Source organism: Symphalangus syndactylus, chromosome 1 (assembly GCF_028878055.3).
Source record: "Symphalangus syndactylus isolate Jambi chromosome 1, NHGRI_mSymSyn1-v2.1_pri, whole genome shotgun sequence".
Lineage (NCBI taxonomy): Eukaryota > Metazoa > Chordata > Mammalia > Primates > Hylobatidae > Symphalangus > Symphalangus syndactylus.
The window spans coordinates 87,699,540-87,717,963 of NC_072423.2; the positions used below are offsets into that span (position 1 = coordinate 87,699,540).

The 18,424-nt window shown below is 36.3% G+C and overlaps 2 protein-coding genes across 2 annotated transcripts; both read right to left on the reverse strand.

Moving 5' to 3' along the window:
- Nucleotides 1–6,462: 6,462 nt before the first annotated feature.
- LOC129488653 (olfactory receptor 5AN6-like) lies at nucleotides 6,463–7,263 on the reverse strand. The gene has a single exon (XM_055291162.2). The coding sequence runs from the start codon at nucleotides 7,261–7,263 to the stop codon at nucleotides 6,463–6,465; it is 801 nt and encodes a 266-aa protein (XP_055147137.2).
- A 9,503-nt stretch (nucleotides 7,264–16,766) lies between these two features.
- LOC129490230 (RNA-binding protein 3-like) lies at nucleotides 16,767–17,465 on the reverse strand. The gene has a single exon (XM_055293917.2). It carries the CDS (start codon nucleotides 17,372–17,374, stop codon nucleotides 16,901–16,903), a length of 474 nt encoding a protein of 157 aa, XP_055149892.1. The 5' UTR covers nucleotides 17,375–17,465; the 3' UTR covers nucleotides 16,767–16,900.
- Between the last annotated feature and the right edge of the window lie 959 nt (nucleotides 17,466–18,424).

Consider the following 18,424-nt stretch of genomic DNA (forward strand, 5'->3'; position numbering starts at 1 on the left):
AAATTATCCAGAGGTGATGTGACTTGGGAAAAATATAATCACCCTGAACTTGCTTGATCTTGAAAGTGGCATTTTGTTGGCTGGGCTCAATCTCAAGGAAGAGAGGCAGTTATGGCTTGGAGCCAGGCAGTTAGGTTGATGAATGTTCACTGGAAAGGGCTGCCCAGATGCATCCCAGATGGTGGGAAATACCTCATCTATGGGAGGCCATAAAAATCCAGACAAATAAAGGACGCTTCTGTCTATGTGGACATTGAATGTTTGGGGAAGGGAAAAGGGGCAAAGAGGAGGGAGAGCTATAGGTCATGAAGTACCTGTTTATTTTACTGAATCATTAATTAGTACTGAAAATCTAAAATTAGTCTTGAAATTGTCTCTGCCAGATGAGGCAGGAAGACAGAAAAAATACCATGTTCTCTCTGTGCACTGCCTACATTATATCTTTGATTGAGCTCTCAAGACATCACTCTTCTTAAATTGCTCATCAATAGATTTAGACAATCAATTTAAAAGCAGCCATGCCTGGCTGGGAATGCCAAAGAATGCCTTCTGACCCATTTATTAATAGGAGATGTTTATTTCTACTATCCTGGCTTTTTTGGATAGAGATGTGTTAATCATTACACAGTCATTTTGTTATGAGATGGAACTGATTATCTGAGAAATGGACAAAATGATCTTGGTAAAATTCACTTTATCACAATTGTCAATTTCCTCTCTTTGTCTTCAGAGCAAAAATGGTTTTGTAAAGTTGGTGGTCTTCAGCTTAAAAAATAAAATATTGCTTAAGAGTCTTACAGAACAATTAGACTTTAATATTTGAATCTACTTTAAACTGGTTTTTATTAATTCTACACATGATATGTGGCACTCTTAGTTGTAAGAGATTTTCTCTTTGAATAGTTTGCAAATTTTTTATACCATTCAAGAGGTTGTCTCTTCACTTTATGGATTGTTTACTTTTCTGTGCAGAAGGTTTCCAGCTTAAAGGTATTGCGTTTGCCCATTTTTTGCTTTGGTTGCCTATGCTCTTGAGGTCTTACTAAAAAAATCTTTGTCCAAACCAGTCCTAAAGCATTTTTTCAATATTTTCTTCCAGTAGTTTTATAGTTTCAGATCTTACACTTAAGTCTTTAATCCATTTTGATTTGATTTTTGGATATGGTAAGAGAGGGGTCTAGTTTCATTATTCTGCATATAGATGTCTAGTTTTCCCAGCGTCATTTATTGAAGAGACAGTTCTTTCCCCAATGTATGTTCTTGGTGGCTTAGTCAAAAATAAATTTACTGTAAATGTGTGTATTTATTTCTGGGTTTTTTATTCTGTTCCATTGGTCTGTATGTCTGTTGCTATGCCGGTGCCATGCTATTTTGGTACTATAATTTTGTAGTATAATTTGAGTCAGGTAATGTGATGCCTCCAATTTTGTTTTTCTTGATTAGGATCACTTTGACTATTCTGGGTATTTTGTGGTTCCATATAAATTTTAGTATTGTTTTTTCTATTTCTGTGAAGAATGTTATTGGTAATTTGATAGAGTTGGCATGGAATCTGTAGATAGTTTTGGGTAGTATTGACATTTTAACAATATTGATTCTTCCAATCCATGAACATAGGATACCTTTCCATTATTTGAGTCCTCCTTCAATTTTTTTCATCAGTGTCTTATATTTTTCATTGTAGAGATCTTTCATTTCTTCAGTTAAGTTATTTACAGGTATTTTATTTTATTCATAGCTATTATAAATGGGATTGCTTTCTTGGTTTCTTTTTCAGATTTTTCGATGTTGGCATATAAAAATGCTACTAACTTTTGTATGTTGATTATGTATCCTGCAATTTTACTAAATTTATCAGTTTGAATAGCTTTTGGTGGAGTTTTTAGGTTTTTCTAAATATAAGATTATATATCTACAGACAGAAATAATTTGACTTCTTTGCTTACAATTTTTATGCCTTATATTTCTCTTGTTTAATTGCTCTGGCTAGAACTTTCAGTACTGTGTTGAATAAAAGTGGTGAAAGTGGGCATTCTCTTCTTGTTCCACATCTTAGAGGAAAGGCTTTCATTTTTTTTTTTATTTGGTATGATACTAGCCATGAGTTTGTTGTATATGGCTCTTATTATGTTGAAGTAGGTCCCTTCTATACCCAGTTTGTTGAGAGCTTTTATCATGAATGGATGTTGAATTTTATGGAATGATTTTTCACTGTCTATTGAAATTATCATGTTTTTTGTCCTTTATTTGGCTGATGTGATGTATCACATTTATTGATTTGCATATGTTAAACCATACTTGTATCCCTGGGATGAATCCTCTTGATCATGATAAAGTATCTTTTTAATGTGTTGTTGAATTTGGTGTGCTAGTATTTTGTTGAGAACTTTTCCATCTATGTTCATCAGTGATACTGACCTAGAGTTTTCTTTTTGTGTTGTGTCTTTGTCTTGTTTTGGTATCAGGATTATCCTAGCCTTATAGAATGAATTTGGAAGTATTCCCTCATGTTTGATTTTTTGACTAATTTGGGTAGGATTGGTATTACTTCTTTTTTAAGTGTTCGGTGGAACTTAGCAATGAATAGAAGCTACTAAACTCCATCCTCTTCTACTAACACAGCAAAGAAAATGTGGGCCATCAGATTCTGGTCTTTCCTTTGATGGGAGACTTTTTATCACTCCTTCTATCTCATTACTTGTTATTGGTCTATTGAGGTTCTCTATTTCTTCATGGTTCAATCTTAGTAGGTTGTATGAGTCTAGAAATTGATCTGTCTCTTCTAGGTTTTCCAATTCATTGGCACATAGTTGCTGATAATAGTCTCTAATGATCCTTTAAATTTCTGTGATATCATTTATAATACCTCCGTTTTCATCTCTGATTTTACTTATTTGTGTCTTCTCACTTTTTTCTCAGTCTAGATAAAGTTTTGTCAATTTAGTTTATCTTTTAAACCACAAACTTTTCCTTTTACATTTTGTACTGTTTTCTTAGTTTCAATTATTTCTCCTCTGAGCTTTATGACTTATTTTCTTCTACTAACTTTAGGGTTCACTTTACTCTTGCTTAGATTATTGATTCAAAGTCTTTTACTATTTTAGTGTAGATGTTTATTGATATAAACTTCCTGCTTCGTACTGTTTTTGCTATGTCCTATAGATGTTGTAAGTTGTGTTTCCATTTTCATTTGTTTCAATACATTTTTAAATGTACTTCTTTTTTATTCACTCAATGGTCATTCATGAGCAGATTGTTTAATGTCTGTGTATTTTATAGTTTTCAAAATTTTTTTTATTGATTTTTAGTTTTATTCCTTTGTGGTCAGAAAAGATACCAGATGCTATTTCAACCTTGTTAAATTTTTTGAGACTCATTTTCTTTTTGAGACTCATTGTCTACACTGAAGAATGTTTTACATCCTCTTAAGAAGAATGTGTATTCTGAAGCTGTTGGCTGAAATGTTCCCTAAATATCTATTAGGTCAATTTGGTCTATAGTGCAAATTTAGTCTGATTTTTCTTTCTTGATTTGTAGTCTAGATAATCTGTACCATGGTGAAAGTGGGGTGTTGAACTCCCAACTATTACTGCACTGGGGTCTGTCTCTGTATTTAGCTCTAATAATATTTGTTTTAGATGTTTGAGTGCTTCAGTGCCGGGTGCATATATATTTACAATTGTTATGTCCTCTTGCTGAATTGACCCCTCTATCATTATATAGTGACCTTCTTTGTTTTTTTTACAGGTTTTTTCTTAAAATCTATTTTATCTGATATTAGTATAGCTACTCCTGCTCTTTTTTGTTTTCCATTTGTATGAACTATCTTTTTCCATCCCTTCATTTTCAGTCTATATGTGTCTTTATAAGCGAAGTGAGTTTCTTGTAGAAAGCGTATCTCGTAAAACAAGTCAGATCTTGTTTTTACAGTGGGCATAGTGATCATGTCCTCAGATAAAAACAGGCATACTGATTCCCTGTGTACCAGGTGCTAACCCTGCTCAAACATCCTTTGCATAGGTATAGCCAACCATTGATCTACTTCCCTGGATGTGGCTCAACTTAGAAAACTTAGGGACCTGTTGAAAGCTCCACTATTATCTTCACTTTTCTACCTTCATGTGCCAAAAATAAGCTATTAGAGCACTTATACAAAATGTGATATAGGCATATATAAAATCATTTTCCAAATTTTGAATATAAATTAATTGAGATACGTAGTGATAAACAGAACTGCCAATCAGCAATCAGTGCTGAGTCAGGAGTGTTTAGCCTATGCCCAGAGTCCTAGAAGCTATTAAACCCTATCCTTGTCTACTAACACAGCAAGGAAAATGCATCTTCTTAAAACACAGAATTTACTGTTTCATATCCCAAGGACTTTCATTCCCAGCCATGGTGCTAAGCTTCTGCAGCAGCCCAGAGACCGATAAAATATTATAGAATATAATTAAAACATGCAGACAATTTTCCCATAGTACACCACATAAAGTACATTTTTTGTTCTAAAAATACATCACCAATACAAAAATGTTAATCACAAGTAGTTACAAAAAGAGAAATATATGATATTGTCCAAGAGTTTGTCTTTAATTTGTGAGCCTCTGTTATGACCAGTTAATCTCTGAACCTTTGTTGTTCATAAGAAATTTCTGCACAGGGATATGTATCCTATACACCCACATCCTAGAGATGATTTGAATATCAAAATAAAAAGTATTCTGTAGAGATAGGGCTTTCTGACTCAAAGGCTACATCATTCTTTTCTGAAGATCATATTTTTCATAATTAAGGAGACTTTGAATTTAACATAATAAAGCATTTCTGCTGGTTGTGATATCAACTCCAAGTAGTATTTCTCTTCAGAGATTCTAATAATCAGTGGCCATAAAAGCATTAAACCCCCAACCAAATGAAACAAATGGCACTTAGGAAGTTACTTCTCTCTCAGTCTCAGTAGAGTCATCAGCTAATATCCTTTGTTTTAAACTAAAGCCAAGCGAGGTCTGAATGGGGTCACTAACAAGAGTTAGTTAAAAACAAAACAAAAAACAAAAACAACAACAAAAAAATTTACACGAAACCTAGGCCTGCAACCCCATATCAAACTTCTCTTGACAAAATCCTATCCAATAACTGTAAATCAGTTGTCTTCCAAAATAACTTTCCCTTTCATCTCCAAGCTCCCTGAAATTGAATTCTACCCCCAGGGATATGGAGTATTTATTAGAAGCAGAACTTCTCACATTGTAGTGCCTACGGTTATCTAAAAGGTTTGTTGTAAGTTTTTTACCAACTGAACACTGATGGGGATTTGAAATTTTCCCTTCTGAATACAGAGGGAGGTGGGGGGATATACAAAATGCCTTTTACTGGAAATAATCTCTTGAAAATTTCCGTGATTTCGGGCCTAAGATTATGGAAGTCAGAATCCTACCAGAAGATTAAACAATAGAACTGTGCCTTCTGCCTCAGCTTCCTTTCCTTGTTTGGTATTTTAAGTCTCAATTCTCTAGTATTCCTCTGTATCTTGTAGTAAGTTACAAGGGAAACAGCCAAATTCAGACTTTCTTGTGGTTCCAGAGGTTCTGTTGTTTATAGATAATTTTACCAACCACTTCCTATTTGTTAATTATTGGAAAAACAACTTTCTAATAGGGGCTTGGCCTATTAAACAAGCCAAAGATGTTAACAGTAAGACGGTTGGAAATGCCAAAATCGGGAACTAGATTACCTCACCAACAGGGGACCAGTTTCTGATTCTCTTTTCTGGTTACATGGTAGAGATAAGACGGAAAAACAAAGACACTATAGTAATAACATACAAGGAATTGTCTAGGAATACCTAGCTAGCTAGCTGGTCAACCAAATCTTAACTTAGCAGACATGTTAAGCATTCCTATTACAACAAATTTCTATCTGTGTGACTTTAGCAAGCCTTTTACCTGATATGAATATTTGGCTTTGGACAAATGCATAAATGAAGAAATTAATCCAAAATTTCCAGATGTGAAAGAATAGGTTAAACATGAGTTTTAACTTAATTGGGAAATTATTTTTAAAAGTATCTCTCTGTATTAACAGTAATCCCTCTTCTACCTAAAATAAGATGCTATGAGAAAGCTTGCTAGTCTCCTGGAAGCCCTGACCAGTAATAGCATCTCTGGTTCTTAAGGCAGTGCTATGTTAGATAGAAATTGAATATTCAAGGTGAACTGTCCCATTGCCACAACTAGCTACAAAAAATACTTGTGGTTTGCCTGGCCTATTGATTTATTAGATTACAACTGGTAAAGAATGGCTATTAAATTTGAAGATATCTTTTATGCATTTGCCTGATTTTGTGCCAGCCCTGGGTTTATATAAGGCGCAACTGCAATTCTGACAACAATCAGGAGAGTTGAAAATAAATGTTTAGTTGTTGTTCTTCCTACAATATTTATACATCTGAAATAAATTCCATTATTTCATTCCATAACACCAGGAGAAGATTCTCTTCTTCCATCTGTTTAGGGCATCTTTGATTTCCTTGTTCCTCAGGCTGTAGATCACTGGATTTAACATGGGGATTATAACTGTGTATAAGACTGATGCCAACTTGTTTTGGCTCAGGGAATCACCAGCATTAGGATACACATAAACAAAGATACCTGAGCCAAAGAAAAGGATCACTGCGGTCAGGTGAGAAGCACAAGTGTTGAAAGCTTTGGCTCTGCCTTCAGCTGAGGAGATCTTCAGAATGGTGGCAATGATATAACCGTAAGATATCATGATAACTAAGACAGACGTGAGTCCAAAGATCACTGTGAGAACAGAGGTCATGACTTGAAAGAAAAGGGTGTCAGAACAGGATAGAATCAGCAGCTGGGGCAGATCACAGAAGAAATGGTTGATGACATTTGGCCCACAGAAATGGAGCTGAAGCAAGGCACAGAGTTGGATAAATGAGCCTAAGAATCCAGTTATACAAGATCCTGCCACCATCTGCACACAGAGGATGGGCGACATGATGGCCCTGTAGAGCAGAGGGTCACAAATGGCAGCATATCGATCATAAGCCATGGCTGCCAGAAGACAGCACTCAGTTAGACCTAGGCTAGAGAAGAAAAAGTACTGCATACTGCACCCCATAAAGGAGATGAATTTATGCTTCTTGAAGAAGTCTGAGAGCATCTTGGGGGCTATAGTGGAAACATAGCAGATGTCCAGAAACGACAGATTACTAAGGAAAAAGTACATAGGTGTATGCAGATGGGAGTCCATCCTGATAAGGGTGATGAGGCTTATGTTCCAGGACACTGTCAGGAGGTAGATCCCTAGGAATATTGAAAAGAGGAAAATAGTGAGCTTTGGAAATTCAGAGAATCCCAAGAGAATGAACTTTGTAATTCTTGTACTGTTCCTTTCCCCAGTCATTGCACTGGTGATTCTAGTATCTGTAGGAAAAAAGAGTATAAATCTCTATGTCAGTTGTTATCCCAATTTCTGTTGAAATAAACTACCTTGTATCCACACTGAACACAGAACCAAGTGAAATATTGATCCAAGTTAAAGGAAATAACCCTGATTAACCTTGGCCCTTAAGAGCTACAATGGTTCTGTGCAGCAGTTTTTCCACATGTAAAAGAGGATAACTACACTTTTCATTGTTAACCTATCAGGCTCTTATGAGAACAAAAGAAAGTATAAGAACATTTGGAAGGGACTTGTTAAAAGACGCTTTGGAAACTTTAGCATATTGCTAATGGAATTACAATCCCTGTGCATAATTCAGTGACTAAGAGCATGGACTTACATGTCATACTGCTGTTTTTGGATTGTGGTTCTGCTACCTACAAACTGTGTTAGTATCTTTATGCTTGTTATTTCATCAGTAAAATAGGGATAGTAAACCTGTCTCAGGTTTTAACTGAGTTTATGTATGGTATCTGTCATGCACATAGCAAGAATTGTATGAAAGTGGTGTCATTAGGGGATATCTTTCTAGCATAATTTTGAAGCACTCTTTTGGTTTGTGAAAAACTTAAATTTAAAAGTTTAATGGGTCATATAGGTAACATTCTCTGACTACAGTGTTATTAAGTTAGAAATCAGTAGCAAATTGATAATTAGAGAAATATCATAATTGAAAACTAATTACATATTTTGAAACTATTCACTAACATTATTAATATTAAATAATGTTAAATCTAATGAATAATTATGGAAATGCAAATTAAAACAGTGGATACAATTTCACACTTGCCATTTTGACAAAAATTAAGAAGTGGGGCAATATTAAGTATTGACTAGAACATAAAATAAATGGAATCCTCATCCCCTGTTATTGGTAGTGCAAACTACTATGATTGCTTTGGAAAGCAGTTCAGCAACATTTAATATGGAAGAATATGTAAACACAATATAACCCTCAAATTCCAATACTAAGTGTATTCTCTAGAAAACAAAATCCTCTGTAAAACAAAAACTCAAATAATAGATACAAGAGCTAGTAGAGAGTTGAGTCCAAGTGAGGTGCTCTATTTTGAGGCCACTGAAACCCTTTCAAAGGTGGTCTGAAAGATCAAAATTCTGCCTGGGTAAAAAAAAATCCATTCAAAGTCAAGATAGACTAGTGGATGTAACTATGTATGCTAAGTTCATTGATACGGTCTTCAATTTTACAACTACCCTTTAAGAAACTACCATCTGCGGAGTTTTGGTATAGTATTAAAGAAGTTTATACATGACTCTCTGAAAAAACTGTTAAAATACTCCTTCCTTTTCCAATTACATATCTATGTGAGGCCAGATTTCCTCAACCAAAACTGTTTATTGCAACAGATTGAAAGAGAAACAAATATAAGAATCCAGCAGCCTTCTAAGAAGCAGAGATTTATGACATTTTCAAAACTGTAGAACAATGCTACTGCTCACAAGCTATTTTTGTTTTAGATAATTATTGATTTTTATACACCATTTTATTAAAATATTTTACTCACATTAACCAATTTATGCCTGAGGTTGCAATTTTTTGAATTTGAAAAATCAGACCTTTGTGATGACCTTGAGCAGTAGGATATAAATGACTCCCACATGCAGTGTAAACTAGTTCAACCATTGTGGAAGTCAGTGTGGCAATTCCTCAAGGATCTAGAACTAGAAATACCATTTGACCCAGCTATCCCATTACTGGGTATATACTCAAAGGATTACAAGCCATGCTACTATAAAGACACATGCACACGTATGTTTACTATGGCACTATTCACTATAGCAAAGACTTGGAACCAACCCAAATGTCCATCACTGATAGACTGGATTAAGAAAATGTGGCACATATACACCAAGGAATACTATGCAGCCATAAAAAAGGATGAGTTCATGTCCTTCATAGTGACATGGATGAAGCTGGAAACCATAATTCTGAGCAAACTATCACAAGGACGGAAAAACAAACACCGCATGTTCTCACTCATAGGTGGGAATTGAACAATGAGAACACTTGGACACAGGGTGGGGAACATCACACACCGGGGCCTGTCATAGGGTGGGGAGATGGGGGAGGGATAGCATTAGGAGGAATACCTAATGTAAATGACGAGTTAGTGGGTGCAGCAAACCAACATGGCACATGTATACATATGTAACAAACCTGCACGTTGTGCACATGTACCCTAGAACTTAAAGTATAGTAATAATAAAAAAATTACTACCTTAAAGTAAGCACAGTGAAAAAATAAAAGATAAAAATAAATAAATAAAATAAATAAATAAATGACCCCCACGTGCTTAGCGTTCCAATAATTGAACACTAGGCATAATTAATATATAATGAGTGAAGAAAATAAGCAGAACAGAACTAGTGAGTGATAAGTGGCTTAAACCTATCAACATTGTTTGCATACTGATGGATTTTGAATATCAAAAAGATAAATCAACTATAATTTTTAGAGTACGTCATCAATAATAATAATATGTAACAGTTATTCAGCACTTACTGTCTTAGCCATTCTTCTAATATATTTATTTAATCTTCACAACAACCTCATTTTAATATAAAGCACAGGAAGTCAGGGAACTTTCCCATGATCTCAATATTAATAAGTGATAGAGCTAGGAACCCTCTCAGATAGACTGACACCAGGGTCCAGCATTGAACAATTATGCTATACTACCAATTTACATACAGTTTTTATCTCTTCCATCTGTATTTTCCTGGCCACTATTAGCATTGCACCATTTAACTAAATTAATGAATAAGTTGTTAGAGCTCTGAGGATTCATTTTAAATTATAAATAAAATAAAAGTAGGTGGAGTCTAAAGGTCACACTGGCCCAACATAAATTGTAGCTAAAGTAAATCACCCTCTGCATCAACTATTGCAACGATTAATATCCCCTTGGCATGCGAAGATGGCCATAAATGATCATTTTTAATATTTCATAAAGTTATTAAAATTATATATTTATACAAAAAACAGTATCAAGTTGCTTTAGCATAAAATTACATTAACTCCCTTTGGCTACTCTATTTTAGACTCAGCAAAAGTTTTAATTATCTCTGATAAATAAACTTGGGAAACTAACTACTGAAAAGCAGAGTATATTTGGCATCACCATTAATCGACTTTGTGATTTGGGGCAAAGTAATTCACCTTTATGTGCCTTCATTTCTTCATCTCTATGGGAAGAATCATCATCACTTCATAGGCTTTTGCAAGAACTTAACTATGATATGTAAAGTAACAACTAGGCTGTCAAAAACGGGAGTTGTTATACTAATAATGAATAATAATAACTATATCCTAAAGGTAGTTTGCTAACTAAAACACATTTTTATAGGGAAAATGGGATTATTTGGTGGTAAAAATATTAAGTTCCATGGTCCAGATTATAAGCTATCAGGAAAACTCCATGCCTCCAATTCCACTTTACTCACTGGCTAGTGTTTTAAACACTGTGAGATTATTTTTTTCAGCTCCAATACCTTGGTTTCTGTTAAAATTAATATTATTCAATGAGAGTGGGGAAGAGGGATCATGAGTTTTCCAAAAAACAAACAAAAACAGATGTTGAGCCTGGATGCATGAGGTCTTTGTCAAGTGCATAAGAGAGCAGGGTTACAGGAGAAAGAAGAAAGAAGGAAAGTGTTTCAAGCATGGAAGCCAAGTTGCCCCCATTCTGATTTTACCCACCCAAATGTTCATGCAGGTGTTTGGCTCCTGACAGGTTTATCTTGGTGAAATTCTGGGAGGTACTGCTGCCGCTGCCTTCCACTGGAGTGTGATCTTATCCCCAGATGAGTGTCATGTTCTTTCAGAAATTAGAGGCCACAAGCATCAAAATATGCGTGTTCAGCTTCCCCTGGGCTCTGTGCTTTTGGCCATGGCTCCTAATGGCCATTGCTGCAAGAAAGGTGTTTACAACTAAAGATTCTCTTAAATGTTTCCTTTGGGTGTGGGGAGAGAAGAGGCAATTAACAGAAAGCACCAATAATTATTCTCTAGAATGATGAGAAACACTAGAGAAAACATAGATAAATATTCCCAGTTGATTCCATTTCTTTACAGTGTGCCCCTCATCACCTAATTGAATCAAGTTCTAATTTTTCTTTTCATACTTTTAGAATCATGATATCTGGGAAGGACTTCAAGGTAGAGTGACCATTACATATACTACCTAAACTGGACAACTTTGGGCATGAAAAAGGAGTTATTAATAATCATGTCAGGACAGCAAGTGTAAACAGAGATTGTTTTAGCAGATGACATTGAATGGTCCCCAGCATTTTAAGTCAAAACCTGCTATTTATTGTGTCTTTCGTGATTATGTGTCTGGCTCTGAACAGCACTTGCTTGGGGTTGAATTTTGACTTTGTTACTTATGAGATATGGGCCCTTGATCATCCTTCTTAATCTCACTATGCCTCAGTTTCTTAATCAGTAAATGGGAGGTCACAAGAGGGTTATCTTATAGGGTTGTGATGAATTTAAATGAGATACCTGGAAAGTACGTGGAAGCACTCAATAAATGTTAGCATTTTGTTTTTGTTAATAATATTATTGTTTTAATTTCTCCATTTTCTGTTCATATTTCCATAAAAAACTGCTCATTTTATAAGTATAGGTTTTTAAATTCAGCATTTGTTACATGGCATTGTACGTTTTTAAAGCTTTGTAAATTCTACTTCAAAATTTAATAATTATTTTACTCTTGAACTCTTGTATTTTGTCTTCTTAATAACATTAATGCAACCCAGATGTTCCTGATCTCATTAACCTTAACTGTAATATTATGTCATACTAGCTTTTTACTTATAACTTTTTTTCTTTTCCTTTTTATTATACTTTAAGTTTAGGGTATATGAGCACAACATGCAGGTTTGTTATATATGTATACATGTGCCATGTTGGTTTGCTGCTCCCATTAACTCGTCATTTACATTAGGTATTTCTACTAATGCTATCCCCATTCCCCCACCCCACGACAAGTCCCGGTGTGTGATGTTCCCCATCCTGTGTCCAAGTGTTCTCATTGTTCAATTTCCACCTATGAGTGAGAACATGTGGTGTTTGTTTTTCTCTCCTTGCAACAGTTTGCTCAGAATGATGGTTTCCAGCTTCATCCATGTCACTACAAAAGACATGAACTCATCCTTTTTATGGCTGCATAGTATTCCATGGTGTATATGTGCCACATTTTCTTAATCCAGTCTATCAGTGATGGACATTTGGGGTGGTTCCAAGTCTTTGCTATTTTGAATAGTGCTGCACTAGACATACGTGTGCATGTGTCTTTATAGCAGCATGATTTATAATCCTTTGGGTATATACACAGTAATGGAATCACTGGGTCAAATGGTATTTCTAGTTCTAGATCCTTGAGGAATCACCACAATGTCTTCCACAATGGTTGAACTAGTTTACACTCCCACCAACAGTGTAAAATCATTCCTATTTTTCCACATCCTCTCCAGCACCTGTTGTCTCCTGACTTTTTAATGATCACCATTCTAACTGGTGTGAGATGGTATCTCATTGTGATTTTGATTTGCGTTTCTCTGATGACCAGTGATGATGAGCATTTTTTCATGTGGATGTTGGCTGCATAAATGTCTTCTTTTGAAAAGTGTCTGTTTATATCCTTGGCCCACTTTTTGATGGGGTTGTTTGATTTATTCTTGTAAATTTGTTTAAGTTCTTTGTAGATTCTAGATATTAGCCCTTTGTTTGGTGGGCATTGCAAAACTTTCCTGCCATTCTGTAGGTTGCCTGTTCGCTCTGATGGTAGTTTCTTTTGCTGTGCAGAAGCTCTTTAGTTTAATTAGATCCCATTTGTCAATTTTGGCTTTTGTTGCCATTGCTTTTGGTGTTTTAGTCATGAAGTCCTTGCCCATGCCTATGTCCTGAGTGGTATTGCCTAGGTTTTTATGGTTTTAGGTCTAACATTTAAGTCTTTCATCCATCTTGAATTCATTTTTGTAGAAGGTGTAAGGAAGGGATCCAGTTTCAGCTTTCTACATATGGCTAGCCAGTTTTCCCACCACCATTTATCAAATAGGGAATCCCTTCCCCATTTCTTGTTTTTGTCAGGTTTGTCAAATATCAGATGGTTGTAGATGTGTGGTATTATTTCTGAGGGCTCTGTTCTGTTCCATTGGTCTATATCTCTGTTTTTCTACCAGTATCATGCTGTTTTGGTTACTGTAGCCTTGTAGTATAGTTTGAAGTCAGGTAGAGTGATGCCTCCAGTTTTGTTCTTTTGGCTTAGGATTGTCTTGGCAATGCGGGCTCTTTTTTGGTTCTATATGAACTTTCAAATAGATTTTTCCAATTCTGTGAAGAAAGTCATTGGTACCTTGATGGGAATGGTATTGAATCTATAAATTACCTTGGACAATATGGCCATTTTCACAATATTGATTCTTCCTATCCATGAGCATGGAATGTTCTTCCATTTGTTTGTGTCTTCTTTTATTTCATTGAGCAGTGGTTTGTAGTTCTACTTGAAGAGGTCCTTCACATCCCTTGTAAGTTGGATTCCGAGGTATTTTATTCTTTTGCAATTGTGAATGGGAGTTCACTCCTGATTTGGCTCTCTGTTTGTCTGTTATTGGTGTATAAGAATGCTTGTGATTTTTGCACATTGATTTTGTATCCTGAGACTTTGCTGAAGTTGCCTATCAGCTTAAGGAGGTTTTGGGCTGAGATGATGAGGTTTTCTAAATATACAATCATGTCATCTACAAACAGGGACAATTTGGCTTCCTCTTTTCCTAATTGAATACCCTGTATTTCTTTCTCTTGCCTGATTGCCCTGCTAGAACTTTCAACACTGTTGAATAGGAGTGGTGAGAGAGGGCATCCCTGTCTTTTGCCAGTTTTCAAAGGGAATTCTTCCAGTTTTTGCCCATTCAGTATGATACTGGCTGTGGGTTTGTCATAAATAGCACTTATTATTTTGAGATATGTCCCATCAATACCTAGTTTATTGAGAGTTTTTAGCGTGAAGGGATGTTGAATTTTGTTGAAGGCCTTTTCTGCATCTATTGAGATAATCATGTGGTTTTTGTCTTTGGTTCTGTTTATGCGATGGATTGCATTTATTGATTTACGTATGTTGAACCAGCCTTGCATCCCAGGGATGAAGCCAACTTGATCATGGTGGATAAGCTGTTTGATGTGCTGCTGGATTCAGTTTGCCAGTATTTTATTGAGGATTTTCGCATCAATGTTCATCAGGGATATTGGTCTAAAATTATCTTTTATTGTTGTGTCTCTGCCAGGCTTTGGTATCAGGATGATGCTGGCTTCATAAAATGAGTTAGGGAGGATTCCCTCTTTTTCTATTGATTAAAATAGTTTCAGAAAGAATGGTACCAGCTCCTCTTTGTACCTCTGGTAGAATTCGGCTGTGAATCCGTCTGGTCCTGGACTTTTTTTGGTTGGAAGGCTATTAATTATTGCCTCAATTTCAGAGCCTGTTATTTGTCTATTCAGCGATTCAACTTCTTCGTGGTTTGGTCCTGGGAGGGTGTTTGTGTCCAGGAATTTATCCATTTCTTCTAGATTTTCTAGTTTCTTTGTGTAGAGATGTTTATAGTATTCACTGATAGTAGCTTGTATTTCCATGGGATAGGTGGTGACATCCCTTTTATCATTTTTTATTGCATCTATTTGATTCTTCTCTCTATTCTTCTTTATTAATCTTGCTAGCCGTCTGTTAATTTTGTTGATCTTTCCAAAAAACCAGCTCCTGGATTCATTGATTTTTTGAAGGGTTTTTTGTGTCTCTATCTACTTCCATTCTGCTCTCATCTTAGTTATTTCTTGCCTTCTGCTACCTTTTGAATGTGTTTGCTCTTGCTTTTCTAGTTCTTTTAGTTGTGATGTTAGGGTGTCAATTTTAGATCTTTCCTGCTTTTTCTTGTGGGCATTTAGTGCTATAAATTTCCCTCTGCACACTGCCTTAAATGTGTCCCAGAGATTCTGGTATGCTGTGTACTTTTTCTCATTGGTTTCAAAGAACATCTTTATTTCTGCCTTCATTTTGTTATTTACCCAGTAGTCATTCAGGAGCAGGTTGTTCAGTTTCCATGTAGTTGAGCGGTTTTGAGTGAGTTTCGTAATCCTAGTTCTAGTTTGATTGCACTGTGGTCTGAGAGACAGTTTGTTGTGATTTCTATTCTTTTACATTTGCTGAGGAGTGCTTTATTTCCAACTACTTGGTCAATTTTGGAATAAGTGTGGTGTGGCGCTGAGAAGAATGTATATTCTGTTGGTTTGGTGTGGAGACTTCTGTAGATGTCTATTAGGTCTGCCTTGTGCAGAGCTGAGTTCAATTCCTGGATATCCTTGTTAACCTTCTGTCTTGTTGATCTAACAATGACAGTGGGGTGTTAAAGTCTCCCATTATTATTGTGTGGGAGTCTAAGTCTCTTTTTAGGTCTCTAAGGACTTGCTTTATGAATCTGGGTGCTCCTGTATTGGGTGCATATATATTTAGGATAGTTAGCTCTTCTTGTTTTTTTTTTTTTGTTTTTTGTTTTTGTTTTGTTTTGTTTTGTTTTTCAGGTTTCATCTTTTTAATAAGCTCTGTGAAAGACATCCTAATCACTGTATGAGACACAACAGAATATTTTTTCTTCCAGTATTAAAAAAAAAAAAAGGCATTTGCAAACATTTTAAAGCCAACTCTTCTATATAATCAGTTTGATGATCTGAATTAGAAAGTACCCCTGGATAATCATGTTCTTGATACACATTTCCTTTTTTCTTTTTTTTGAGATGGAGTCTTGCTGTTGCCCAGGCTGGAGTACAGTGGCATGATCTTGGCTCACTGCAACCTCCGCCTCCCGGGTTCAAGCAATTCTCCTGCCTCAGCCTCCCGAGTAGCTGGGATTACAGGCATGCACCACCATGCCCGGCTAATTTTTTTATGTTTAGTACAGATGGGGTTTCACCATGTTGGTCAGGCTGGCTTGATGCACATTTCTTATAGGTACATTTGGAAAATTGCTTCCTAACCACAATAAACACTGTGTACAGGTTTTAAAATGTCCCTGGTTACACATTAATTTTTTGAAGTCAGTCTGGCCAAACTTGCCAGAACCAATTATTGCTAGCTCCAATAATCCTAAGAGCTCAAACTAAAAAACTGGTAAGAAGAAAAATACTCAGGTTCTACAAACGTCCCATAATTTGTCTTTAAATAGGCAGAAAAAATTTTAAAAAAGATGGAACTGTCTAAAATGTCTTCAGCTACCTTGGAAGGTCAATTTAAAAACAAAAGGTTGATATACTATAAAATAAGATGCTTCAGTGCAGCTCCAAAATCCTTTATAAATACAGCCATTTGGAAGGACGATCCTGGATCAGAAATTATTCCTTGTGTATCTATATTATGCGCATGTCTCATTTCAGTTGTCATAATTGTCTCTGTAATTTCCTCCTGAGTAGCGGTCATAACCACCCTGGTTTCTGCCATTATAGTCTCTGGAACGTCCATATCCATATCCATACCCTCCAGGTCGACTGTCATAATACCTGCCACTCCCATAGCCCTGGTCCCCACCACCTCTGGAGTAGCTGCGACCACACTCATGGGCCCCAAAGCCACCTCCTCTGGTTCCCCGAGCAGACTTGCCTGCATGATCCACACGGATCTGACGACCATCCAGAGACTCTCCGTTCATGGCTCTCATGGCAACTGAAGTAGGCTCTGGGTTGGTGAAGGTGATGAAACCAAAACCCCTGGACCACTGAGTCTCCCGGTCCTTGACAACGACCACCTCAGAGATAGGTCTGAAACTGCTGAAGTGGTCTTCCAGCGCCTGCTCGTTGGTGTTAAAGTTGGGCCCTCCCACGAAGAGCTTTCCTTCTTCAGAGGACATGGCAGTTCAAGTCCTGGAAATTAAAACGTAAAAAACCTGGACAAACAGTGAGCTCAAAGGAGCACAGAAAACAGAGAAGGGGCTGCGCGGGAAGACGATTGATGAGCTCTTCTTGTTAAATTGAACCTTTTACCATTATGTAATGGCCTTCTTTGTCTCTTTCAATCTTTGTTGGTTTAAAGTAGGTTTTATCAGAGACTAGATTGCTACCCCTGCTTTTTTTTTTTTTTTTTTTTTTTTTTTTTGCTTTCCATTTGCTTGGTAGATCTTCCTACCTCCCTTTGTTTTGAGCCTATATGTGTCTCTGCACATGAGATGGGTCTCCTGAATACAGCACACTGATGGGTCTTGGCTCTTATCCAATTTGCCAGTCTGTGTCTTTTAATTGGGGCATTTACCCCATTTACATTTAAGGTTAATATTGTTATGTATGAATTTGATCCTGTCATTATAATGTTAGCTGGTTATTTTGCCTGTTAGTTGATGCAGTTTCTTCCTGGCATCGATGGTCTTTACAATTTGGCATGTTTTTACAGTGGCTGGTACTGGTTGTTCCTTCTCACATTTAGTGCTTCTTTCAGGAGCTCTTTCAAGGCAGGTCTGGTGGTAATGAAATCTCTCAGCATTTGCTTGTCTGTAAAGTATTTTATTTCTCCTTCACTTATGAAGCTTAGTTTGGCTGGATATGAAATTCTGGGTTGAAAATTCTTTTCTTTAAGAATGTTGAATATTGGCCCCCACTCTCTTCTGGCTTGTAGAGTTTCTGCCAAGAGATCCGCTGTTAGTCTGATGGGCTTCCCTTTGTGGGTAACCCAACCTTTCTCTCTGGCTGCCCTTAGCATTTTTTCCTTCATTTCAACCTTGGTGAATCTGACAATTATATGTCTTTGGGTTGCTCTTCTCGAGGAGTATCTTTGTGGTGTTGAATGTTGGCCTGCCTTGCTAGGTTGGGAATGTTCTCCTGGATAATATCCTGAAGAGTGTTTTCCAGCTTGGTTCCATTCTCCCTGTCACTTTCAGGTACACCAATCAAACATAGATTTTGTCTTT

Coding starts and splice junctions, on each gene's coding strand:
- LOC129488653 (XM_055291162.2), bottom strand. CDS start 7,263: ATGGACTCCCATCTGCATACACCTATGTACTTTTTCCTTAGTAATCTG.
- LOC129490230 (XM_055293917.2), bottom strand. CDS start 17,374: ATGTCCTCTGAAGAAGGAAAGCTCTTCGTGGGAGGGCCCAACTTTAAC.